At 42.7% G+C, this 26,329-nt stretch overlaps 2 protein-coding genes across 3 annotated transcripts in view; one reads left to right on the forward strand and one right to left on the reverse strand.

Moving 5' to 3' along the window:
* Positions 1 to 405: 405 nt before the first annotated feature.
* cenpp (centromere protein P) overlaps positions 406 to 26,329 on the reverse strand; it is an 85,530-nt gene continuing 59,606 nt past the window's right edge. For both annotated transcript variants that reach the window (XM_017304707.1, XM_008408885.1), the window contains exons 7-9: positions 1,558 to 1,649; positions 1,384 to 1,475; positions 406 to 715 (exon numbers count right to left, since the gene is read on the reverse strand). In XM_017304707.1, the coding sequence (XP_017160196.1) occupies positions 570 to 715; positions 1,384 to 1,475; positions 1,558 to 1,649 (330 nt within the window). In that variant the 3' untranslated portion in view covers positions 406 to 569. The remainder of the gene's footprint in view (positions 716 to 1,383; positions 1,476 to 1,557; positions 1,650 to 26,329) is intronic.
* On the forward strand, positions 2,963 to 21,416 carry ecm2 (extracellular matrix protein 2, female organ and adipocyte specific). Its single transcript, XM_008408881.2, has 12 exons — positions 2,963 to 3,175; positions 8,555 to 8,689; positions 9,776 to 9,919; positions 13,202 to 13,390; positions 14,951 to 15,631; positions 15,930 to 16,045; positions 16,407 to 16,542; positions 17,135 to 17,292; positions 19,029 to 19,168; positions 19,259 to 19,371; positions 19,572 to 19,785; positions 20,892 to 21,416. Exons 2-12 carry the CDS (start codon positions 8,557 to 8,559, stop codon positions 21,082 to 21,084), a joined length of 2,217 nt encoding a protein of 738 aa, XP_008407103.1. The 5' UTR covers positions 2,963 to 3,175; positions 8,555 to 8,556; the 3' UTR covers positions 21,085 to 21,416.

Here is a 26,329-nt window from a genome sequence, read left to right on the forward strand (position 1 = left end):
TAAGGGAACACTTAAACAACACAATATAACTCCAAGTAAATCAAATTTCTGTGAAATCAAACTGTCCACTTTGGAAGCAACACTGATTGACCCGACGAGGGTCCCTGTTGTCAATCAGTGTTGCTTCCTAAGTGGACAGTTTGATTTCACAGAAGTTTGATTTACTTGGAGTTACATTGTATAAATCTGCTGGTTCCTTTTATAGGAACCTTTTAAACTCATTTTGAATAAGGATCTAAATTTGTCTAAAAATTAGGATTAGTTGTAATTTAAGTGCAACCATGGCCATTTCCCATGATGCCCACCACACGCTGAGGGTCATAGGTCATCAGCTCTGTGATTCTGCAGACTTCTAAAACCTCGGGTGTGGAAATCAAAGCAAAAGAAACTTTTTGAGTATCCAAATAGCTGTCCGATGTTTTCTACTGAAATCATTTATTTTATTTTTGTACATTTGGACCAAAGAGTTCTGCTGGTTTGTCTGCTTCTTGTGCATTTTGTCTCGTCCAGGATAGGGAATAAAGTTCTGGTTTAGGATCAGCTGAGGTCCAGCAGAACCTCTGAAGCTGCTAATCGCTGAGTTTGTCACTCTCTGAGAGGCTAACGGCTCTGATGATGGACTCAATGGCAGCTTCAGGTCCCAGAATCCTCAGCAGGCTCTGGAAGGCCTCAGCAGCGCCGCCCCCTGCTGGCTGACTGGGGAACAGCTGCAGAGCTGCACACAAACAAACAACAATCAGCATCTAAAAACCGTTTCTCTCCTGTTGCGTTGTCTTTAGAAACGCACCAATAAAACAGACTGAATGTATAAAACTAAAAACTCCTTCCATTTTTTTGGTTCATAAAGGATTTTTCTTAGCTAAATAAAAATCAGAGTACAAGTTCAAATGTTTTGATGCACTTCCTCTGTCAAAACTGCAGTTCATTTTTTATACGTTAAATAATTACTGGTTAAATACAAAACACACTTCAGAGAAATGTCAAAGTGCTGCGAAATGACAATAAAAGCATAAAATACAATAAATAATGTTTTAAAGAAAGCCAATGACATGATCCATGGTTCTAAGGTGTCGCAAAAATAACTTTCCCTCCTCCCACACTGACTGCAAATATAATCAAGAACTAGGAATTTCAGTAGGAAGCAGCTTCATCAGCAAGATTATTTATGACGTTGACCACATTTCTGTAAAATTTATCTGTAAGTCACAGATTAATTTCACGTTAAGAAGAACTAATCTCTTTGATTATTTATTTTGAGCCTTTAATTTAAAGTTGAAACTGGACAGAAACAAAACGAACCATGATGTTAGCAGATAGAGGAGCCTGCAGTCAAAACTCAGGGCTGAGGATGACACCTGTACTTCAGACAACTGTGGTTCTCACCTTTCTCTGGGATCTTTGACAGCAGCTGGATCTTGGGAGTGACAGCGCCCCCTGTGGAAACATCCACGCACCAGTGAATGAAGAAGCAGCAGCTGCAAACAGAAACAGAGACGAGTTCAGATGCGGATCGGCTCTGGGACTGGAGGTTTTCTGCCAGGATGAGAGGATTTCTACCCTGGAAGCTCGGGATGATTCAAGGTCATGACCTCTGAGGGCATGCCAAAGGTCATGCCTTTGGGAAGAGACACAATGGAGGGAAACTTCTCCTGCAGAAGAAAGAACAGGTCGGAACCAAAGTTTACGAAAAGTGAAACTGAGAAAACATTTTTGAATAAAAACAGTAATTAATGGGGAAAAACTATAGCTAACTATACCAGTGTTGTTATGGCTACTGATTTTAATCTTACAGCAGTACAAAATCAAAAAAGAAAAGATTTAGAAACTACACTATTTAAATATTTTGAATTTAACATCAGCTGAAAACCACTAAATTTATTATTTTGTTTTTTACAATATATTTATTGAGTTCATGCATATATGAAACATAGCAAACAATCATTGAACAACGATGCTCTGGTTTTGTTGTTCCAGCTTCTGCCTGTAGGGGGCGCCTGTATCCAGATGTCTGGAGGACCAATCAGGACTAAGAGGCTCTCCGGAGTCTCCAGGGATTCCATCAAACTGACGGTTTAATCGGCAGCAGCTTTAAATCGTTGACATCTGTGAATATTCAGTCGATGCGCTGGAGCCGCCTGAAGGGGGCGCCGTACACTGCTGAAATGAGTCCGTACCGTCACCTCTGCTATCATCAAAGTACCCAAAAAACTGTTGAAAAGTAGCACTACTTCAACATATATTTACTGAAGTAAAAAGTAGCCGTCCAAGAATTTACTCAAGTAGAAGTAGAAAAGTATTTGGTGTAAAGTCTACAAAAGTACTGAGTAACTGATCAAATTTAATATTTAATATTTAAAAATGACACAATTAGATGGACCAAATTGTAAAGCTAAGTGGAAATTTTGTTATTTTAAGGACAAATATGACAATGATTCATATAAGTGACAATAAAAAAATATATATCAGGCAATAGAAAATGTTTACAAATCAATTTCTTTCAATAATCAAACTTTATCAAAAACTGTAGGAGTGTGTCTGTCTGGTGGATTTTTGGTTAAAACCTGTTTGTTTTTCATCCAGAAATTTTACTCAAGTAAGAGTAGCAATACTTAGTAATGATAAAGTAGTAGTAAAATACTTCTAAAAGTAAATTTTCTAAATTAAAAACTACCCAACTAAATGTAACTAGTTACTACTGAACTCTCGTTATCATCTGATTCTGGTCATTTCATTCTGGAGGATTTCTGGGATTCTTCAAACCTGAACGTTATTTAATAACGTCTCCATGGACACCCAGACGTGAGTCCAAACACAAGAAGGTGAGTTCAATTAAAATAATTCCTTCCGTCGCCTTTGCAGATGTTTTCTCTGCTGAATTTAGTCAGTTTCCCGGATCTGCAGGACTCTGACCCCAACATGACCTCTCCTGCTGTCTGTTCACCGCCTGCCCTGCTCAGATTGCTGCAGCAGGTTGGCAGCGTCCTCTCCGAGGCAGGAAGACACATGTTGGACCCTCTTTCTCCCTCCTCCTCTGCCTCCTCTTCCTCACAGCTCCGCTCAACGTCTCGTGTTTGAAACAGACACACACTCTCAGGGTGTCATCGCACGGCGACACACACCTCTCAGAGCGCCGAGGACGACCGGAGGAGGACAGAAGTTCGGCTTCAACCTGACGGTAATGTTGACTTCATGTCTGTCTGTCCTTGGCTCCTCCCCCTGTCCCTCCGTCCCCGTCGTCTGTCTCTCTGCCGTCTGAGTCACGGCAGAGCATCCTGACATGTTTGGGAGTTACAGGAGATTTATTTTCGGTTGTTAACAGCTTGTAATTAGCAGCTTTTACTGCATTTGTTTACATTCCAGCAGCATGACACCAAAGCTCCACAGGAGCCTCAAATTAAAACGCTTTAATATCTTCACGGATCTGAGAAAACAAACTGAGCTGGGACCAGAAACAAAACACTCTGATTTAAAACAAATGTGAGGCAGGAATCTGCTCCCATCCATTCAAGCTTAGGAGGTTTTTATGTCGAAACTTTATATTTCCTGTGAAACTAATCTGACTTCTGGACTGAAAGTGAATGAAAAAGCAGCAAATGTTCACAGGAAAACCTTCAGAAAGTCTGGAGGACTGTTGGGTCAAGACCTCTTAGCCAGACCAGAGAGGATGGACTGTTGTTTACAGCAGGAAGAGGTGAGGGCGGGACTATGAGAGCAATACTGACTGTAATTAGTTCAGGATGTATTAACTACATGTTTTGGTCTGAAACCTCGTTTCAGACCAAAACAACACAAAATCATGAGCAAAACGTGAGCAGAGCTGCTGCTTCCAGCTGAGAGATTAGAGACTTTTTGTTATGGGGGGAAAAAATGTTGAAACAATAATGAATTTATGTTTTTTGTTTATTTCTTTCAAAACGCTTGCTCTGTTTAGCCAAGTTTAATAAAGAAGAAAAGCTGATTTGGATAAACTTGATTCTGCCTTTTGTTTTAAAAATCATTCCTGTATTAGTTTTAGCATGATTACAAATAAAAAGTTTCAATCTGCATCAACCAAGAAATTTGCATTATTTTTAATTGCAGTTGGACAAAATCAATACCAAGGGCCACAAATAGCCCGTGGGTCGCACTTTGGACACCCCGTTATAAACCCTATTAATCCTGTTTATGGTGGTTTATAGAGGAGGAATCGTGCAGAAATGCTGTGGTTTGGTTCAATCAGCAGAAACAAATTAAAAATGGGTGTAGAACTGACTGGAGATCTGGATTATTTGTTTTTATCGTTAATAAAGGATAATCAGTTATAGCTGATGGATGGATGATAAAAAAATGAAACCACTTGAAATCAGTCAATATGACTGGTCAGGAATTTTTTTATAGATTTTCTCATACGTTTGAGAATAAAAAGGTTTTAATCCTCTTGGAGTATTGAGATAATACAGATGTACTTGAATCTAAAGTAGAAGTTCAGTGAGATTCATGTGCTGTGGGGCGTTTGGGATCAGTTTACCGCTCCAGGTAGCTGGATTTGGACTTCAGCTGATTTTCCTCCAGAACCAGAGATGTTTACGTCCGGATTGATGAGTTTCAGGTCAGCGGTTCAGCTCAAAGCAGCTGTTGAAAGATGCTGACACAAAGTTCTGGTTCGGCCCACCTTCCTCTCTCCTCCGCAGCTGCATTAGGAACCTTCATGTTCTCAAACAGCACTGATCGTCCGGGAGACCCGGTTCTGATCTGGGAGTAAAGTTGAAACATTTGCTACAATGTCAGCTGCTGAGGTTCACTTTCACACTGAACTGCTACACAATCCAAACTAATTGAAAAATCTGTTCCCCTCCTCGCCTGTGGGGGCACTGCACCAAGAATCACTGAAGAAAACGACACAAAAACCTCAGAAGAAGACCAGCGCAACTTCCTTTTCCACAAAATGTTGGCATCAGATATTAGCGGTTACAGGATTTCTCTTTTGTCTTTGGTAAAAAACCACGAGACGTTTCTCTCACTAACGCTAAAGTCGCATTTGTTTTGGTTCTATTTACCCACAATGCCCTGCACCGTAGTCCACTTTCTGCTTTTGGAGTGGTGTCAATCAAAATGAGCCTGAGGTTTTTAGGCAAACCAGAGTTTGTTTTTTCTGAGTTCGATTACAAATTCTCACCTTCCCAAATGAACCAGAGTTCAATTAAAGCGGACTAAACAGGGCTGGAGTGAATGGACCCTAAAATCTGTCAAATTCTGAAAACAGGGCGGCGTTTGATCCAGGACTGACCCAGATATTTTTGATGCGAATAAGTTACACCTCCACTATTTAGTGCTTTTTTACTCCTAAATTGTGATTTGAAGAATTTATGGGAAGCACAGTTTTGGATCTGGATAGATTCTACTTATTCCTCCAGAATCTTGTCATCTTATTTTTCCTCTGGTTTAGTTTTTCTACCAGAAACCAAAATGTCGTCACATGAACTCATTAAGAATCAGCTGAAGCAGATTAAATGTCCACTGGTCCAAATGAAATCCTGCTGGAAAAAGACTCTCAGTTCGCATCGTGAGATGTTTATCTTTAGCTGCTGGAATCCTGCGGCTCTGATGGACCGCTGAACCAGAACTGGGCCTAAAAGGTCTGTTTCAGTTACTGTGGCTAAATGTGGACTCAGATCAGAACCAGAACCCTTAAAATCCCCAGATTAAGTTGATAACTGATCCAAAAATATTTAGAGTAATTAATAAAATGTGCTGCTTCAACAACCTACTCTGGTTCTATTAGACAAATTTAATTTCTGTTTCATTTCCACCCAGCTGATTCTTCTGCCTGTAACTCTGATTTACCAATTTGTTGTCCACAGTTCTGCTTGGTTCTGCCTTAATGCTGTTCTGTTTTGACCAGAACACCTTGAAATATTTCGCCTCTCACAGAGACGTTTCCTGGTGAAATAAAGGTCGTGGTAATCAGGAAGTGTTTTTCTGTTGGACTGCACGTGAACAGATGCTGAAGTTCTTCTGGGTCCATCTGAGCAGAAACTCTGGGAGAACCAAACTGGAGCAGTTTCTCCATCTGAGCCTGTTCATCCAGGAAGAGAGCTGCTGAATATTTTCCATCCCCTCCTGTTTTCTCCCCCGTGTTGCACTGATTTTCTCTCTTTGTCTCCCATTTATTCCTGGATTCCTATTGGTCAGGGCAGAGGGAGGAGGCGGTCTGTGTTCAAGCTGCTGCAGGGGGCGGGTCGGGGTCCACAGCAAAACTTCAAGGAAGCTTCATGCAAGCTGCAGAATACCTGCATGAAGCAATAAGGAGTAAGCAGCCAGAGACACGGCTGACTGTAACCACGGAGACCATTTGATCTAACTTTAAAGATATCCAGATCTGCTGTTGAAGTTTCTGGTCACTATGGGAAAAATACAACAATCCACTACTTTAAATTACCTTGGAAGTTTGTAAAGTTGATTTCTGCTTATTAATCAACTTATTAATCGCACTGACCCACATAAAGGAGCAGAATAATATCTGTAGGGCCATTTACACATAACATTAAATGGGCAGTATTATATGTTTTACAGGCACATAGTTTCATTTTACAGCACAGTCAAGTGTTGTAAAAATGCTGAATGTATTACATATGACTTAAAAGAAAATTTACTTCTTGATTTAATGCCTTGAAATTTGATCTCTGTCTCTTTAAACACTCCTGCTCTTTCTGAAACTCAACCTTCAGGAAGTCATCAGAACACGGCTCCACTTTTAACCCTTTAACAACATTTTTACCAGCATTGCATTAAGCAGGAGCTCATAATGAGGTGTTTGCTAATTGCTGTTGGCTAGTCTGAAGGAGCTTTCTCTGGAAGGTGGAACTAGTTCCACCCAAGATATTTGGCACAGCTGAATGGTTGCCACAAAGATTAAAGGATTTTTCAAACATGCACGAAAGAATCAATGTTTTTGATGAGAGAAAAACATTATAGCATGATGTAAAGCTAAAACAAGTTTACATAATAACACTGGTCCTGTAAACAGCACCAGACTGCATGGAGATAATCAGCTGCTGTGCCTCATTGGTAATTACACCCTGCAGATGAGCGATAATCACAAAGCACCGGTTCCATTAATCCATCTGCTTTATGCTACGTTTTCAAACAGCAGCTATTAGACTCAGCTGAACATGGTGGACAGTTTCCAGTAGAGACAGGTCTGCCTCCCTGGTTTGGTGTTGTTGCTAAGTAACGTGATAGCGACTGGACCTCATCCAGAACTTCAAAAATGTGACCTTTAAATGGTTCTGTTACAGGACGACTATAGCGGACCGGAGTCCTGCAACGTTTAGATGTGCTGCTCTGCACCACACCTGAATAGAATAATTAGTCGTTAGCAAGGCTCTGGAGAACTGATCTACACAAGGAGGAGGTAATGAAGCCATTTGATTCCAGTGTTTTGTAGCTGTGGCACATCTAAAAACTGGAGGACAGCGGCCCTTGAGGACTATAGTTTGATACCCCTGGGCTATAGGGTTAGATTCCTGCCAAAAACCCAGAAGAGTGCATTAACCAATCACAGCAGAGCATTTAAGTCCCGCCCTCCAGGCATGAAGCTGAAGCTCCTTCAGTGACAGACAGCTGCACAAAGGAGTGTTACCACAGATCCTTTTCAATTCAGTAACACATTATAACATAACATGGTCATAACATAGTGTAAATATCACAGAAGAAGAATCCTGCTGTGATGTCAGTGATGTGTGACCTCATTTTAAAGGGGCAGTATTGTATAAAACAGACTTTGAGCTTTACATCATGTTATAATGTTATTCCTCCCACGCAGCTCCTTCAGACTAGCCAGTAGTAATTAGCGGATACCTGGTGGAGCAGAGCTTTTCATATGAGCTACTTCTCAGTTCAGCGCAGGTTAAAACATTGTTAAAGGGTTAACAGAGAAGCCATGTTGTGATGACTTCCTGAAGGCGGAGTTTCAGGAAGAGAAGTTTTTAAAGAGACAGAGACCCAAATTCAAGAAGCTAATTTTCTTTTAAGTCATATTTGATATATGTAGCATTTTTATAACAACAGCAGGCAACATAATTACTTGATTACGCTATGAAATGGCACTGTGTGCCTGGAAAACACATAATACTGCCACTTTAAAGGTGCAGGATGTGGGATGTACTGACCTCTGGTGGTAGCAGTGTCAAACTGCTGACTGCTTGGCATTCTGAATGTGGATGACAAGTGAGAAGAGAAAGCGTTCGCTGTTTTCCATCAGAAGGTGGAACGCTGCAGCTTCTCAGAACATCTGGACTCAAACCAAAAGCCCAGATGATTCAGACACAAAGAGCTGCTTCCTCCTAAAGCAACCAGACCAACTAGCACCTGAGCAGATCTGCCTGCTCTAATAATGACAGACTGCAGCCTCAGACCCGTCATTAGAGCCTTGGGGAGCCGGACCCGGCCATTAGGCAGCACAGGGCGGCTATATGAGGAGCAGCGGCGGCGGCTCCGCGCAGCTGCATCTGACACGCTGCTGCAGGTCAACGCTCCGGTTCGTCTGACCCCACTGATCTGTGGCGCTTTGCAGGGATGAGGCGGTGGTTGGTGTGGGCCGCTCTGTGGCTGCTGGTGGTTCTGATCCTGCCTGACGCCCGGGCCGAGTCGAGACATCAGAACCAGGATGGGGTGAGACGACGAGGGAAGCGATGGAGGGACGGACAGGGTGAGACATGTCACTAATGTTTCTCTGCAGGGGACCAGAACCTCCATAGTATGGGACAGCTCCACCCGGTTAATGACATAATATGGGAATTATGACATTATCAAACAATGTTCCTTATTTATCCAACAATGTTTAATCTTGTTTCTGTTAAAAATAGGGATTTAATTGGCACAAAGTTTTATTTTTTTCCCTCACATGTTTTCAGGTGATGAAACAGAATGATGTTTTTAAAGCAAGACTGCAACTTCAGTAGAATTAAAAACAGATACAATGCCAACCAGTTTACAGTTTTCACTCAAAAGCATGTTGCATATTTTTCATTAAGCTCTAGATAAATCATCCTCGCCTCCATGTCCAATTGGAAACTCCTGATGGCATAGACTGCAAAAAGCTTTCATCACTGACACGGATTATTTTGTTTCTATTTATTTACACAGTTGAAGTGTTTCCTTCGATTTGTAGATTTCTCCATAAAAGTCTATAAAATATTATTTTCGAATTCAGTGACCTGCAGACAAAGCCCTGTCACAATCCGTACCATCAGCTAATTGGTACATGTGCTAGAAATCCTTACAGGGAGGGTATTTTTGTTCCTTTTTTTCATTTGTAATTGTAAAAATAATATGTGATTTAAAGTGAACGGCAAGAAATAAAGATAAAAACAGTTTAAGCGTATTATTTAAAAACACTGACAGTAGCTCCTAGCTAACAGTACGGTGAGTTCAATACACAACTTTCTGATTAAAATCCTTTAACTAAATTATGGCAATTATTCACAAGGGGAATTATAACATTGTTTAGGAACATATGTAATCTTATAACAAGTTGTATTTTAATTTCTTCATCGCTTGTGCAAATGAGTCAGATATGCAGATTTTGCTGCGCTTTCTACATTGACAATTTTTTTAAAATCTAGGTTAAGTTCAGTGAGGAGAGAAGTGCCATCTAGTGTTTATAAATACAAATTGCAGGCTGCTGTGAAACTTCGGTTTGCCTTAATTTGTGGGACGGTTGGCAACCCTTCCACAGGTTTTGGTGTTTCTCTGAGCTAATGCAAGCTGAGGCTATCTGCGCTCTGGTGTGCAGGTTTCATCTGGACCAGTGAGGGGCGCTCTAAACCTCTGAAGATCCGGCTGGTCCCAGGCCCGAACGGCCCACACACACCAGCAGGAACCCTGACGTTCTACAGGAACATCCCGGAGCTGCAGTCCAGCTACAGCGTCATCCCAGGTCGGTAAGAGAACAGCAGCCAGCTGACTGGATCGAACCAGGAAGGTTTGATATGGTTCGGTCCAAATCTGGTTAAAAACAGCTGAAATCTGAAGATATTTTAAATATCCAAAATAAGTAAACAAAACAACAGAAACAACAAATACAATGAGTTATGAAGTCTCTTTAGTTTGAAAGTCTGAAAAATAGATTCATAACCACAAAAACATGTAATTTCAATATGTTTCAGTGAGTTTTATGCTAACTGGCACAATGTAGTTCCAGTTAGTTCGTTTTCCCCCATTAATTACTGATTTCATTTATTTCAGTTGACGAAAATGTTTTCTCAATTTCAGTTTTTGTTAGTTTTAGATGACTATAACTCTGGCGTGTTTCCTGCTTCTTCCATTTAAATTAAGCTACAAATTAATGTTGCCTTTTCCCACAAAATACATTTAACAGGACAGTTGGATTACTATGAAACCACCAGGAAAGGGTGTGTAAATTTTACAGTCAGAGCTTTTTTCCGGCTGTTAAGCTGACTTGAAGGAATCGGAGAGAAACAGCGGGGCTCAGAGGAAAAGCTTCCTCTTATTCACGTTCACTCATGTAATGACGAATCATCACATCCAAACATGACTGGAGGAGGGAAAACAGAGAGGATGGGAATCCTGCAGATCAGCAGCAGTTAAGAGGGACGGCGGCAGATATCTTAGCGAGGAGTTAAGCTCATTTCTTTCTGTGGTCGATGGTTGATGCTTTAAAAGAGCAAAAGAGGGGAAACTGGAGCTTTATTAGGCCCTCATGAATTAAACTGGGTTTTAAAAAAAACCCTTAAAAAGTGGAGGAGGTTTTCTCATAAACCCAGAGAGAAACTAGACTAAAACAGAAGAAACTTCTGATTTGTTCTGGAGTAAATCAAAAGTTTAATACTTCAGTTTATCAAAATTAAGAAAGCATTGCTTTAAAAAGATTTCTGCATGGTGCAGTGGACTTTAAACAATCAACTCTTCCAAAACCAAAAACATGATATTGCATAAAACAAAACTGAAATCAGTTTTTAGTTGATTCTAGGAGGATAATTCAGAGTTTTCCTGAATTTAAAAAAGGTTAAAGGGTATTCAGATGCTAAATGGAGTCCACAATCCTGGAGTCTCTTCATTAAAGCAGCAAAGAGTCACGTTTTAACCCCCAGAACCACTAAGCTCAACCTTTTCTAACAAGGCAGCGAGTTTTTGGACAGTAAGGAGTCGACACAGACAAAGCAGACCAAAACATAAAAAACTTTCAAAACATTGCAGTGAGCAGCAGAGGTTTGTCTCGTTGTACATCTCTGCCACTAAGGCAGCAGAAAGGAGCCTGAAAGATGGAGGCTGTCAGGCTCTTTCCTTTAATCAGGAGAGAAAAGCTCTACAGAATGAAGCTGCAGTGGCGATGACAGGGGGACAGTTGGCCGAGGCAATAAAGAAACTACCTGTGCTCCTGCAGACCCAGCAGAGTGCAACTCTTCCAAAGCCAATAAATAAATATTAGAATCAAACAAACAACAAGCTGGTTTTAGTTGATTCTATGAGGATAATCAAGACTTTTAGCTACTTTATAAAGTGTTAAAGGCTATTCAGAGTCTAAACGGAGTTCTGCAGGGTTCAGTCCTTGAGCCTTTTCATTTCAGCAGGAATTGTACTCTAAAGAATCCCCGTTTAACCCTCAGCACCATTGAGCTCAACCTTTTCTGGGTTGAAATACATAAATAAGGCAGAGAGTTTGGGACAGTAAGGATTCAACACAGTGACAGATTTAAACTCTGCCAGACTTTAACTGATGGAAAAGCCAGAGAGTATAATTTGAGTTTCCCTCTGAACAGAGGCATTATGCTGAGAAGCAGAGGATTGCCTTGCTATACATCCCTGCCATTAAGGTAGCAGAAAAGAGTCTGAGAGACGGAGAAATGATATTTCAGAGAGAAAAGAAAAGCTCTAAAGTATGAGTGCTTCAGCAGAGATGACAGGGGGACAGTCGCCCGAGACAATAGAGAAACTAGCTGAGCCTCTAACTACCTGTGCTCCTGCAGACCCAACAGAGAGCATGCCATTAGGAAGGACAGATGACAGACGGGAAGCAGTCCAAACAGAGCCAGAGAGCCCTTCCTGCTGGATCACGGTGTTTTAAAGTCTTTCCCTCTGACTCACGGCCCGTTGCAGCCTCGTCATGTCGCTGGCCTGGAGCGCTACGACTTGGGTTACCTCAGTGAGGGGGGGGGGGGTGGCAAACAGAACAAATCACTGCTTTGTCTGCTGCTTCTGCACAAGTACAGGCCAGACGACCAACCAGACGCACAATTATTGGAGCAGGACAACAACCTGCTAGGTTCAGATCCCGAACCGGGGCTTTTTACTGGCCATCTTCCTGTGCAGCTGCTCATGAATAAAGGCCACGACTGCGTCAAATATGCAAGAAAACATTTTTAAAAATCATGCAAACCAGAGTTGGAGCATCGTACTAATTCACAAAACCAGAGCAAAAGAAAAATCTGCAACTCAAATGAGACTGGGAACTGCGTCTGATGCAGCCTGAAGCATTAAAATGATGCGTTCTGCATGTGTTTGGATGAAAATCAGATTTCATCTAATTATTTATGGAAATTATCCCAACCCAGTCTGTTAGTGTGAAAATATTAGTGTTTAAAAATAAAGTCTTTTGGTCAATTTTCTCCCTTGCAGAAGTTAGATTTCTAGATTAATTTCACATATGTACAAGAAAAAAACTTGTAAATCTAACTGCCCGGATATCCTCTGATGCAGAAAAAGTTGTACATTTGGAAAAAAAAAAGAATAAATAAGGCCATAATTCCCATGGTTAAACTTATGATATTAAGACTAATTTATTCTATGACAAAATCAGAAACTTGCATGACAGAAACTCAGAAATGATCTGATGTAAAAATCTGACAAAAAGCCAGAGGTCATCTAAGACAGATGTGGATATTTTGGATATTTTCCAACATTTCCAGGGTCCAGACTCACCATGAACGCTTCAAATGGGATCCAGAACTGAAATGGTGAGGAAGAAGCTGCGTCTGAACCCGGGAGATTGAACTCCTCCATCTTGGAGGACTTCTGGGAATTTAACCAAATGTCCAACTTTAAAACTGCTGACAGAGTTCTGACTCTCAGAATATTAAGGAAATTGGTGCTGATAAATCGCTGCACCTCTAAACATTAAGCAGTGATTATTGGTGGCTCTGCAGGGCGGCCAGATGTTGAACTGACTCTGGTATGTGTGTGTGTCTGTGTGTTGCTGCAGGTAAGCAGACCCAGTGTGTGTACCGCGGGCTGACCATGTTGGACCTGGCCGTCTGGTATCCGTCGCCCTGTGTGATGTGTCTGTGCAGCGAAGGGCGGGTGGTGTGTGATGAGATGACCTGTCCCACAATGCACTGCCCGTCCCCCGCCACGCCCGCGGGCCGCTGCTGCCCCGTCTGCATGGAGCCAGGTAGAAACACGACATGTGAGACTCCATGCGCAGCATCCGGAGACGCAGAGATGACTCCACGAAGTTATTAAATCTCCAGTCTTCATCTCTGAGGCCTCGGCATGCTGCTTCCTGTTTCCATCATGGTTGAAAAATGTGCGCAACACATTTTGGACCCCCTAGCACACATGTTGTGAACTGTTTTAGCATACGTACATGTTGGTGCTTTTAGTGTCAGAGAGGCTGGACACTAAAGATTACAGCTTTATTCCCTTTGTGAGTGGGCGTAAATGTTTAAGTTTCTTTAAGAAGTCTGGCAAAACGATCCATCACTGGATCCTGGGTTTCATCCATGTTTTCCTTCCAAGCTGCATGACTTTGCTGTAAAATCTGTAGAAAGGTTCAGATCAAGAGTCCTTCAGGCTTTCCAAAGGTTTTATTAGTTTTTCTTGGGCTTTTAGATCGTTTATCTTTCAATGAGTGAAAAATTACTTTTATCTGCCTGGTTTCTCCTTAAAAAGGCAGAAAAACAAACAAATTCAAGCCAAAATAAGAATTACGCCTTAAAAACAATGAGAACCTGAACGTTGTGTTCTTAAGGGTACAGTTTGGGTTTTGGTGATGGAAAACTTTACGATTAGACAAACTGCCAGCGGGAGCAAAGACAACTTCTTCTTCTTCTGAACTAAAATATCAACAACAGGAATGAAGCCAGATCTGGATCTGGTGATGGTAAAGTAATATCTTTGGTGAAGGTGGCCACTGTTTGTGTGGCAGTTGTTGCTTCCAGACCAGCTGCTCCAAACAGGAAGTGCAAGTTCAGCGTTTTCGTGACTGAACTAGCTTCATGAATAAAAGACATTCAGCCCAGAAGCTGCACAGAGAAACAGACCGATGACAAAACTTTAGGTACAAAAACAGATAAAAAATGATTAAAAAACAATGTTGAAGTTGTCAAAAAAAATTAGACTAAAACTGTATTCATCAAGTGTTGTTAAATTGTTTTCCCTTAGAAAGAAGAAAAATGAAATAATGAAATGATGGAATCAAATCTTTTCATTTTCCAACCTGGAAAATGCCCCCAAAAATTCCAGAGATTTTATTGTTTTTCCATGAATTTTTTCCCTGTGAAAAGACACTGATGTCCAGCCTCAGGGAAACACATGGATGCCCAGCATGGGACGTCCAGCGTGAGGGACACACCCGAATGTCCAGCCTTAGGGACAGACCTCGGCGTCCAGTCTCTTGGACATTCAGCCTCTCTGACATCCAGCCTCAGGGACAGATATGAACGTCCAGCCTCAGGGACGTCCAGCCTCAGGGACAGACCCGTTGGTGGTGGGTTTGGGTCGGACCGGTCTACAGCAGCTCTTTGCTCTGTAGCTTCAGCAGCTGGTCTGGGATCTGCCTGCAGCACTAACACAATCCGTCTGTGTCCAACCGTCCCCCGTCTGTCTGTCCTCTACCATCTCCTGTAGTTTCCTTTACATCCCTCCTCTTCTCTCTTCTTCCTTTCCATTTCTTTCACTTTCCTTTCCCGCTCCCTGATTGGCTGCCCCGCGGCGCCTGCCTCCCCCCCAGACCCCGGGCTCAGCCCAGAACTTTCTGGTGACTCTCCAGTTCCCAGCCACCCCAAGGACCACATCGTCCCTCTGACCCAGGAGGACATCCAGAGAATCGTGTGGCGGGAGGAAGAGGAGCATCATGAGGAGGAGGAACGTCTGAGGAGGAAGGACGAGGCGAGAAAGAAGAGGAGGAGGGAGAGGAAGGAGCGGGAGGAGAGGCAGAGGAAGATGGTTGAGGAGAAAAGGAGGGAGGAAGAGGAGGCGCTGAGGCTGCAGCTGGAGAAGGAGGAAGAGGAGTGGAGGACGAAGACAGAGGAGGCAGAGGAGAGGAGGCGGCAGGAGGAAGAGAGCAGGATGAAGGAGGAAAGAAGAAGGAAGGAGGAAGTGGAGCAACAGAAGGAGGTGAAGGAGGAGGTGGAGGTGTGGCTGAGAGGAGATGTCTTCCAGATGCCATCAAAAGAAGAAGAACTCCTCCCACCTCCAGTCCCAACGCAGCCCACTGAGACAGATGAGCTGAAGGAGGTTGGACCAGGCGAGGAAGCGGAGGAAGAGGAAGAGGAAGAGGAAGAGGAGGAGACACCAGTAGTCCTCCCTGCCGGCTGCGACATCTCTGATGTCTCCATGACCTGCGCGAATGTAAAGCTGATCCACTTCCCTCCACTGAACATCCCGGAGCTCAAGTCTCTGAGCCTGGAGGGTGAGTTCAGGGGGACAAAGAGGGGGCAGCTAGAGGGACAACCAGGTGGGACCAATGGGGTGGATCAACCAGGGGAGGGACAAGGGGTCAGCCAGGGGGACAGAGGGACAGCCAGGGGTGGCTGGTGTGGGAGGTGGGGCAACCAGGGAAGATCTGCCTGGCATCTGATGGTCAGGGCAAAATAGTTTATGGAAGCAGGAAATATCATAATTAAGCTACCAAACGCATTACACTCAGAAGAACCAGACCATAAACACCTTCATGGTATTCGTTGGACTGAAATTGTTCTAACCTGCAGGGAACAACATCAGCAGCATCCCAGCAGGAGCCTTCAACGGCATTCCCAACCTGGAATGGATAAACCTGAAGAAGAACAAGCTGACGTCTGCTGGGATTGATCCCAAAGCCTTCATGGTAAGACATGTTGGTCCAGAGATGCACAAACCTAGTTTATAGTTTTTTATACAAAACTATAAAAAAATAATAAAAATACACCATCCACTTGGTGAAGCAGTCTGCAGATCCCCAGCAGACTGCAGACCTAAAGACCACTGCAGACCCCCAGACCACTGGAGACCCCCAGACCACTGCACAAACCTAGACCACTCCAGACCACTGCAGATCCCCAGCAGTCTGCAGTTCTTCCTCTATGATCAGGAAGTAATGACTAAATATCTCCATGACGACTGACTCTGTAACTCCAGTAATAACTACATATTCTTTGGGTTTCGCAATAACAAAATATCTCAATGACAACAGATTATTTTTGTTTCAGGGCCTGAAGATGTTGAGGCGTCTTTACTTGGACGAGAATCTTCTTGACGTAGTGCCATCTGACCTCCCGTCCACACTGCAGGAACTGAAGATCAATGAGAACAAACTGAGAGGAATAGATGAAAACAGCTTCCAAGGTACGGAGATACCATCCTGCAACCAGTCTGAAAATGACATACTGTAAGCAGTTGGACTGGCCAGGGTTTGATTCACTCACTTAAATACAGGGCTTCCCCTTTTCAATTGTCTGGTTCACTCTATAAGAAACCATCAGTGTTGACAAGTAACAGGAACCAGGTCAGTAAAATACGGCCTAAAGAAGCCACCTGGTTCTATTACAAGAAGTCAAAACCAAGTAATCTCATTGGCATTGGTCACACTCTAACAGAGTGAAGGTTCTATGAACAGTAAGTCCTCAGTGCCATTTGCCAAGTGAGGACATTATCCACTCGTACTTAATCAGTCCCATTTAATGTGATTTCTAGACAATGGTACTCGATAATGGTACTCTTTTATACTACCTACCTGGTCGGGGTTCTAAGAGAGATAAGTTGAGTTGTTGGTCACTCAACTCAACTTAGCTCTGGGTTAGACAGGGAAAACTACTGGTTGAGTGATGAGAACTTCTGTTACAAGAATCAAAGGCACCATTTTTAAAACCTCCAACCTCACAAATATTTTGGTGTGTTGAACCTAATTAGTCTGAAACACTATTGTATCATGTTTCAGATCTGAGCAGCCTGGTGATCCTGGAGCTGGAGGGGAATCTTCTGAGTGAAGGGAACGTCGACCCGAGGGCGTTTGCACCTCTGATCCAGCTCTCCTACCTAAGACTGGGAAGAAACCATTTCCGGACGGTTCCCCAGGGTCTTCCCAAGTCACTGCTGGTATAAAGGATAAAATCCTTTCCATCATGACTAGAACCTGACACTCTGTGGGGTGAGCTGAAATCCAGTCTTGACTGGATTCAGCTATGACCTGAGATCAGTACATGTTTGATCTATCTTAATTTTATCGGTGATATAGACAGTGCAATAAGTCAGACTTGATTAAAAATCTTCATCGATTCGGGCTGCAGGAGGTCTAGTTTATTTCTAGACGTTGTGGGTAGAGTCTCTGGGTCTGTGATCAGTTTGAAGGAGTTCAAATATCTCTGTAATAGCGTCATGAAACAGGACATAGAAAGACTGATCAAGAGCTCACCAGCATCTGCCTCAAGACTCCCACACCCTCAGCGGTGGAGGAGCTTCTCACACTTAGATGAGGCCAGGAGGCATCCTAATCAGATGCTCAGAACTTGAGAAAGACTCCATGCGAACATATGCTGGACTCGCTGCGTCAAGGCAGCAACTACAGGTTCCACAGTAAACTGCTGGGCGTTAAACAGAGCTTATATCGAAGTATTTTGTATGCAATACTGAGCTGATAAGGTAGAGACTTGGCACAACCAGTTGTAAAGCTGTGCAGCATTATTGCCATTCTCTGTGTCGCACTGACAGCTGCCATGATGGAGAAGAAATGGCACCCACTGACAGCTGCCATGATGGAGAAGAAATGGCACCCATTTACAACTTGATAGTATACATTTGGATGTTGTAAAATGAAGGAATCTGTCAAGAAAAATGTAAGCAATCTGTTTGGCTCAACTATGAAATCTCCACTGTCTGCAGACAGAGCGTGGTTTGCACAAAATGCGGAGTCTTAAACAGTTCCATTAAACAGGAGGAGGTGATGCTTCTCCGCAATTAAAGGAATCAGTTGATAGCGTTTAAGGATCTGATTAGGAAGCCTCCTGGTCTCATCTAGTGGGAGAGGACTCAGGAAAACATCCATCTCCTTTAGGTGGCTGGTGGGACTAAATGTTTTCTAATTTGGTAAATGTGAGTTTATGGTCTATTTAATGCATCTTAAGAGGGCTTTCCATCCATCCTTCAGGAAAGCTTTGTCTCTCCAGTAACCTCCAGAATATGTTTCTAGTCATTGCTGGAGACTCATGAAGACACATTCACCAAGTTAAGTTGGTCATTTAACTAAGCTTTGTTGGTTATATTTAAACAAAAGTAAAACCAGACAGGTTTCAGTAATCTTGTGGGTTTGTGAAATAGTCCACAACATCCACAACCGGCTGCTTTGGTACTAAACTAAACTTCTTCTGTGGTTCACAAATCTCAGATCTCTTTGTTGACAAATTTATTATGAAGTAAAAACAAATGAAGTCAAATCATTGGTAAAATGATTTGACTTTTACAAAGAGAAGTTGTCTAAAAAGATAAATTACTTATGAACAGCAGCAGAGGTGTTGGAGAGGCTCCTTAAGTTGCTTCATGGTCGCTGAAAGCAAACAAGGTTCTCCTTGAATATTTAACCTCCCACCTGTGGGAAACCAATCTAACCATCTAATTACAGCCTGTGGTTAACTGCAGAGAAGGCAGAGAACCAGCAGACTGGTGCTGGTTCTCCTGCATCCTGAACACACCTGCAAATACAGAATTACACACTCTTCATGTCATGAGTCAGAACCAGGTCCAACAGTAACATCTGATAATTAGCTCAGTATTTGAACAGATGATGTTACAACAACATTCTGCTTAAACAACATCAAACATTTCTTCTCCTTCTCCAGGAGCTGTATCTGGAAAACAACCTGATCGAAGAGATCTCAGAGACGGTCTTCAATCAGACCACCAACCTCAACATGATTTCTCTGAGGCACAACAAATTGGACGAGACCAAGATTGCTCCCATGGCCTGGTTCAACCACAGGTCAGACCAGAACAGAACCATCTTTACCAGCCATGAGTTTGGTTCAATAAGGACATTCAAACATAATTTCTCTTCTTTCAACTTCTGCAGGAACTTGGAGTCCATTGACTTGTCACATAACGACTTTTACCTGGTTCCGTCATACCTGCCCAAGTCTTTGGTCCACTTAGTGCTTGTGGGAAATAATGTTGAGAGGATACCTGGTAGGTTGAAGGGAAACCTTAAGAATACTCAGTCTACAACCCAGAGGTCCAGTGGTGGGAAAGGTAGAGCAGGGTCAAATATTAAAAACCCTGAGGTATTGAGGACAAATGGTGATCAAGGATCAATGGGAGAGCAGAGAGGAGCCGCAGGATAGCCATCTACGCTTTCATCATGGATCTAACTAAGACTTCCTCCACAGGCTACATCTTTGCCCACATGGATCCTGGCCTGGAGTACCTCTACCTGTCCTTCAACAGGCTGGATGGAGAGGGAATAGAACCAGAGTCGTTCTTCGGCGCCTATCACTCCATGATGGAGCTGTGTCTGGACCACAACCAGCTGATCCACGTGCCGCTCGGAATCAATGAAATGACCAACCTACACCTCCTCCGACTGGACAGCAACCGGATCAGGTACCAGAATCTTTCAGCTCCAGACGTACTGACATAACGTCCTCTCAATATAATCCCGTAAAAACCAGCAGCGATTTTTTTTCCCCCCCAAACGCAGCAGAGCTTGAGTCATTCATCACTTCCAGCCAGACACCAATAAACTGTAGGATCACCGGTTGCCATGACAACCAGAAACAAAATAAGCTGATTCAAGTTTCCACCTGAGAGCCGCACATCATCATCCAGAGAGGAAAAACACTACAGGGAGTCTGACTCTTCTCTAAGCCATCATGTTTGGACTCTCCACTAAACTCTTCCACATGCCGGTAGTGAGATCTTCATGCTCCAACAGCAACAACCTCCACAGTAGCTCCAGTCTTCTCCCACAGGGGGGCTTTAATGGAGCTGGGGCCAAAACATGCCTCTTTCTGCTGCAGTCAGTTTATTCGGGGCACACACTCGAAGGACCAGGCAGGTCACACAAGATTAAAACCAGGTGGCAGAAAGCAGCCAAACTGAAAAATGTCAACACTCCACTATGGAGAAGAAAGCAGGGCAGAGCACCAAACGTTCTGGGAGTTTTAGGGAATGACCATAGAGTCTGTTTCAAAATTCAGGCAATTTCATCCTGGGTGGATTGTGATACTGACATAATCTTGCACAAAGAGTCATGAAAAGGAAGAAAGATCTTCCACTGTAATGAAATATAAACACAAATGGGCACAAGTCAAGAAATTTTATACACTTATTACTGAAATTAACGACTGTTTAGATGTCAGCTTAAAATGAAACTGAAAAGAAATATTGTCATTGAAAAAAGTAACTGCAGCTGAAAATGCTGAAAAGTTTGAAACAAAATGGAATAATTGAAAACCTGCATGTATTCAATCAAACTAATAATTATACTTCAAATGTCAGGATATGATCCCATCAATAAAGTTCTATACGTTTAAGAGATGTTGATTCTCCAAAGAGATTTAAAATTAAGAAATCTTAAAAATATAACCCTGACAAGCAAAGGGTGCATACAGGGAGGATATGAAGAAAAACGAAAGATATTTAAACCTTTGAGTTGTGGGAATGTGATGAAAATAAAGTGAGTCTAACTGGATCTTTTAACTTTCCAGGAGCATCTCTGAAGAAAGCATCTGTGACCCGGACCTGCAGGAGGAAACAACTCTGGTGGCTTTAAGGATGGAAAATAACTACATCGATGCCATGGATGTGTCTCCATCAGCCTTCTCATGTTTACGTTCTGCCTCCAGTGTGGTCCTGAAACCTCAGAAAACCATACAGAGGATCCACAGAACCAGACACTAAAAGACACCTGAGAACTTTCCATCAGAACCTCCTCCTGATGTTCATGAACAACACAATTAGATGTGAGTTTCCTCCTGGGAAAGAGTGTTTCTGATCTCAGGTCTTCATCTTTACAAGCTCTGAGTAACTCAGCCCCTGCATGACGTTTTGGGTCTGGTGAGTTGTTCTGCTGGGTCACATGGACCGACCTTTGGCTGTTAGACGATGACTGAACTCTTTCAGGCTTCAGAAACCAAACACATCTGTGTCCTTTGGTAAAATGTAAAATGGAAAGAACTCCTTCCCTGGAGACTGTAAACTACTAATAAAGAAATGGAAAGAATTTCCCTGCAGCGGTACCAGAGCACATTATTTCCTAACAACCTCAGCAGTTTCATGTTCTCAGCTCTTTCTTCCAACACTTTATTCTCTAAAAGCTTAAACAAGCTGTGAGTGAGTGGAGTTGTTCCTTAGAGTTCATGAATTGCAGATTTTAATGACATTTAAGGATCGGGTCAGAACATGTTCTCCACAAGAGTTAAATGTTTCAGCAGACGAGGATACAGTAGCTGTCAGGACATGTCCTCCTCGTTTCTGTTTCTCCGAGTGAACGAGACAGAGCCTGGACAGGGAGTTCCACTGGGGGGATTCAATTTATGAGCAGTCATGGAAGAAAACTTTCCAGAAAGGTAGACTCTGAAGGTTGTCTTTGTTTACTGCCCTGAAGAATAAAGGTGTGTTAACACAACACCACGATGCGAAGACATCATCAATGGGCCTAGGGTGTATCGGTCCCACCATTCCTGCTTTAATCCAACTCCAGTCTGTTTGCCTTGAACAGGACCGGTGAACTTATTTTTTCCTTTCTTTAAAATTGCTTATAAAATGTAATTCTGTGATAATACTGAAATTACCTCCACTTTTAAAAGTTGCACTAGCAAACTCAGAATAACGCTCATTACGCATATTATGTTAAGCTAGCCTGCATGTCTGAAGAAGTTGTTGGTCCAGGAGGAGAGACTTCAGATGACAGATGGGAGCTGAATCATTTTGGGCCTAAATCCGTTTCCATGGCAGCAGCTTTCCACAACAGGTCTCTATTTCTATCAGCTGCCTGAATTGACATTGGTGCCCTTTGTGTCTCAGATCGAACAGGTTGCTCAAAGGGTTTGGTTGGTTTGACACACTAAAGTGTGAAAGAGAACCACAGCATCAGAAAATGGAACAAATGTTGCAGTTCTGGTTCCCAATCGAACCGGGTCTACCGGACTATCAATAGGAAAAACAGCGTTAGAGAAGCAATGGTGGATGCCCATCAATATCTGAAGGGTCATAAGGTCATCTCCAAACAATCGAATGCTAATCATTCTGCAGAGGGGAAGATAATTCATTTTCCGAGGTATTCTAGTGTCAAATCCATCTAAGTTTAGTCCAAACTGGATCATCAACAGAACCAAACACAGCAGGCTGATGGATCATGGATTGAACTTTTCCATTTCACTTCTTCTTTGTTTGGTTTCATAAATAACAGTCTAGCAACTGAATAATTACAGTATAAGACAAGATAAATTGATACCCTGTCTTATCCTGATGGAAGCTGCTTTAAGCTGAATAAAAATCTGACTGGTTGGAACATCTTTAACCAGTTAAAACTGGGCAGTGGTCGGCCTAGAGAAGGTCAGGAGAACTGAGATGACGTTCCCTGATCTCCACCTTCATCTGCACCTCCAGGATACCAAACAGGAACATTCCCATTTTCAGATTATCACCTCAGTCGTGAGAGACGACCCGGAGCCAGGATGACAGATTCTGAATGAGTCGGAGAAAATGTGGTTCTGTAGCTGCCCGCCATGAACATTCAGGAGAAGCTGGAAGCCAACATCATCATAACATTTTCCTCTGCAAGCCTGAGGTTTGGGAACATTTCCTGCAGTAGCAGAACTCTGAATGGATGACTGGATGTGGTGATCACAAAACCACGTTCCTGGTAGCAAAACCTCGACATTTCAAGTGATCACTTCATGGAAGGACACCGAGAGGTAAGAAAGTGATAAAAACAAGGAGCTGGAATGTGTGGCGGGCTTTAGAAGATACGGACAAATCATGGTCATGGCATGGCTGAGCTGGAAAACTTTCCTCAAATGAGCCGGAGCGCCTAGATTAAAGCCGTTCCTGCAAAAGTCGGCAGGGTTGCCAAAGAAACCAGCTGCTTCAGTCATTAGATTCAAATATCAAAGAGCTGAAGGAAGAGCCCAGGAATCATCAGTCACATTACGTCAGGAACGCTCTGCAGGACGGAGATCAAGCCAAGAGAGAAAAATGATAAAAACCGTTCAGAGCCATCAGTACCCTCCTTCATTCCTACCTGTATTTGGGCTGAAAGCTCGAGCGAACAAAGCAGATTTGTCTCCATTAGCAGCTCCAGCGAGGTTCCACCCCGTTTTTCGTACCCACCCTAAGGGTGGAACAAGCCAGTGTTGATGTGATTTGATCGACAGCCGACTGAATTCATTGATTTACATCACTGGAGGAGAGAAGGCCAAGTCATGCAAACTCTAAACAACAGTGTGGCTCAGTTTGCAGGAGCATAAGTATGAGTTCAATCATGAGCAGCGCCAGGAAAACATGTGTCAACTTCTGGAGTGGAATCACTGATTAAGCAGCCCTGCCAGCAGCTCGTCTCTCTGGAGAATGGGCAGCAAGGAAGAGAGAAACAGTGAAATACCGGAAATACGTAACATTAGCACATAATTCTCTGGTTGGAATTTTATTTTCAATAAAGTTCATGCATGGATATTGGTTTACATGTTACCACGATGTACATAGAGTTTATGCACAGCAAATTTATCAGCTGATCTGAATTTTTATAGTTATGTTAGGGCGCCGATAAATTGGCCCATATTTCCTTAACTTTTAATCATCCACCGTCTCCCTACAGGCAGAAATAGCCTGTTTTATTTTTTACCAAAGACAAAAGAGAAATCTTACAACTGCTAAAATATGGTGCCACTCCATTTATGTTTACATTTTGTAAAGAAGGAAGTTGCCCACAGTGTCTTTTTAGGAGGTTTTTCAGTAATTTTCTTCAGAAACTCTTAGTGCAGCGCCACCACAGGCAAGGAGGTGAACAGGTTTGTCAAATAGTTTAGATAGTTTGACACTTTCAGTGCAGCCTGAAAGTGAACTGCAGCTGTGGAAAATGTAACAAATGTTGCAATTTTGGTCCCTAATCAAATCGAATCTACTGGACTGTCAGGTGAGAAAACACTTCGAAGATGAACCATCTGAACAGCAAAGGAGACCTGCAGAAAAATGTTAAGCTGTTCAAGCAGTCTAACTGCCAATAAAGAGTTTTTTGATTAATTATTGAGAACATAAATAATTCAAAATTACATTTTAAAATGTTCTTTTTTGTATATTTACCAAAAACAAACTGATTTTACATTTCCATTTTTTAAAATTATCTTCTGTGACATTCCTTGCTTCTCATTTCCTGTCATTTGGATAAATAAAAATAATTTCTAATCTAAATTTTGTGGGGGTCTGAATAGTTTTGGGCTTTGGTTCATCATCCTGGGTTGACTCAGAGCCGAGCTGCTGCAGGATTCATGGGATCGGGGCAATTCCTGGACACCTCCCAGTGGAGCCGATCGGATTTGATTTAAAATATGCTTTAGCAGCTCAACCTGATTTTGTTTCGAGTTAAACCTAAATGAACATGTGGTACATGTTCAGTTTAAGTCTAAAGGTTGGGATGTTGGAGATTACATCATTCTGGACTGGAAAGATCTACAGCTGGCAGAACTTCAGGGTCACACCTCTTTCAAAATGTTTCCTGGCGCTGAAGCCTCCACAGCACTGAGGCAAGTTTTTGGCACTGCCGTGCAGCCGGTTGCCCCGCTGACTTTCATCAGATGCTGGAAGATCCAGACGGAGCAAATTCTCCTCCTCAGAGTAAAAACACAACAAGCTGCAGTCGGATGTCTGAAAGGGCTGGAAACTATGAGGCCCTCTGAGAGATCCTGACCATCAGGAACGCAGACCCTCACACGTCAGGAACGCTGAAATCTTAAAACTGTAATTTCAACAATTACGCCATCACGTTTTTGCTCCTCCACCACAAACCAGCTTCCCTCTGAGGGCTGTTAACTCTACAGAGCTTCATCACTGGGAGGCGTAGCAGTCAAGAGGTCTTCATCATCCGCTTTGAAAACCCCGAACCCCAGCAGCTCTGCTCTTCATCCAGACAGTCATCACACGTCAGGTTAGGCTGCGCGCAGAGAGGCTTTACATCAGGATCCAATCAGAGTCCGGCCATGTTTGGGAAAATGATCTGGCTCGGAGCGGCCCATTGTTTCAGCACACAGTTATGACGGAGTAGAAACACAGTCCGAGGTTCCGACAGGGGAACCTGAAACCAGCAGCTGTCAGTGGTTTCATCAGAGCTGACCTGAAATCTGCAGCTGTAAACACATCCGTTGATCCTTGCTATGCAGCCTGAACTACTTTATTTCTATCATCATGACCTACGAACCCTTGAGAGTTCCCCTCCAGACCCTCCAAAATATCCCTGCTGGACGATGGCTCATCCTGCAGGTGGCGTCTCTTTTTAAACCTTCAACCGTTTAGATGTTGAAACTTATTGAGATGAAAAATTTTAACATGATTCATAGCATTTATTTAAACATACAAAAGTCCCAATCCGGACCCTTTGTACAGTTTTTGTGTGTTTCTAGTACTTCCATAAATCTGATGCACAGCGATGGAGGATGAAGCTCAGGTCAGCGTCTGCAGTCCACATTTATAAAGACGTTCCAGGAATGATCTGGGCTTCTGAAACACTGATCAGCACTTTGCATCAATCTGATGGTCACAGAACCTAAATATTAGGGTTTGTGGTTGAACTCATGTTTCTATTTACTCAATAATTTAGAAGCAAAAATGGGTTTTTGAATTGAAATTGTGATTTTTTCTAACTTTCTACTAACTACAATAACTTTCTACTAAGTACAATAAAAGCCCAGTAGAGAGTTTAATATTTGAAATATGTGGAGGTAAAGTCTTTCTTGTGATTTCTAACATGCAAGAAGAATTCATGAACAAAACCTCGTTCCTGTCTGAACCGGTTTTGGTTTACAAGAATTTCCTTCATTTGTCTTCTGTTCCAAAAACTTCTGCTGAGAACAACAGAATCCGCTTAAAGCGTTGGAGGACATTGACCTCTGCAGACGCCTCACTGAGCAAATGATGGTTTCACCAGATCTGA

This window comes from Poecilia reticulata, linkage group LG5 (genome assembly GCF_000633615.1).
Source record: "Poecilia reticulata strain Guanapo linkage group LG5, Guppy_female_1.0+MT, whole genome shotgun sequence".
NCBI lineage: Eukaryota > Metazoa > Chordata > Actinopteri > Cyprinodontiformes > Poeciliidae > Poecilia > Poecilia reticulata.

Coding starts and splice junctions, on each gene's coding strand:
- ecm2 (XM_008408881.2), top strand. CDS start 8,557: ATGAGGCGGTGGTTGGTGTGGGCCGCTCTGTGGCTGCTGGTGGTTCTG. Junction 8,690..9,775: donor GCGATGGAGGGACGGACAGG/GTGAGACATGTC, acceptor TCTGGTGTGCAG/GTTTCATCTGGACCAGTGAG. Junction 9,920..13,201: donor CAGCTACAGCGTCATCCCAG/GTCGGTAAGAGA, acceptor GTGTTGCTGCAG/GTAAGCAGACCCAGTGTGTG.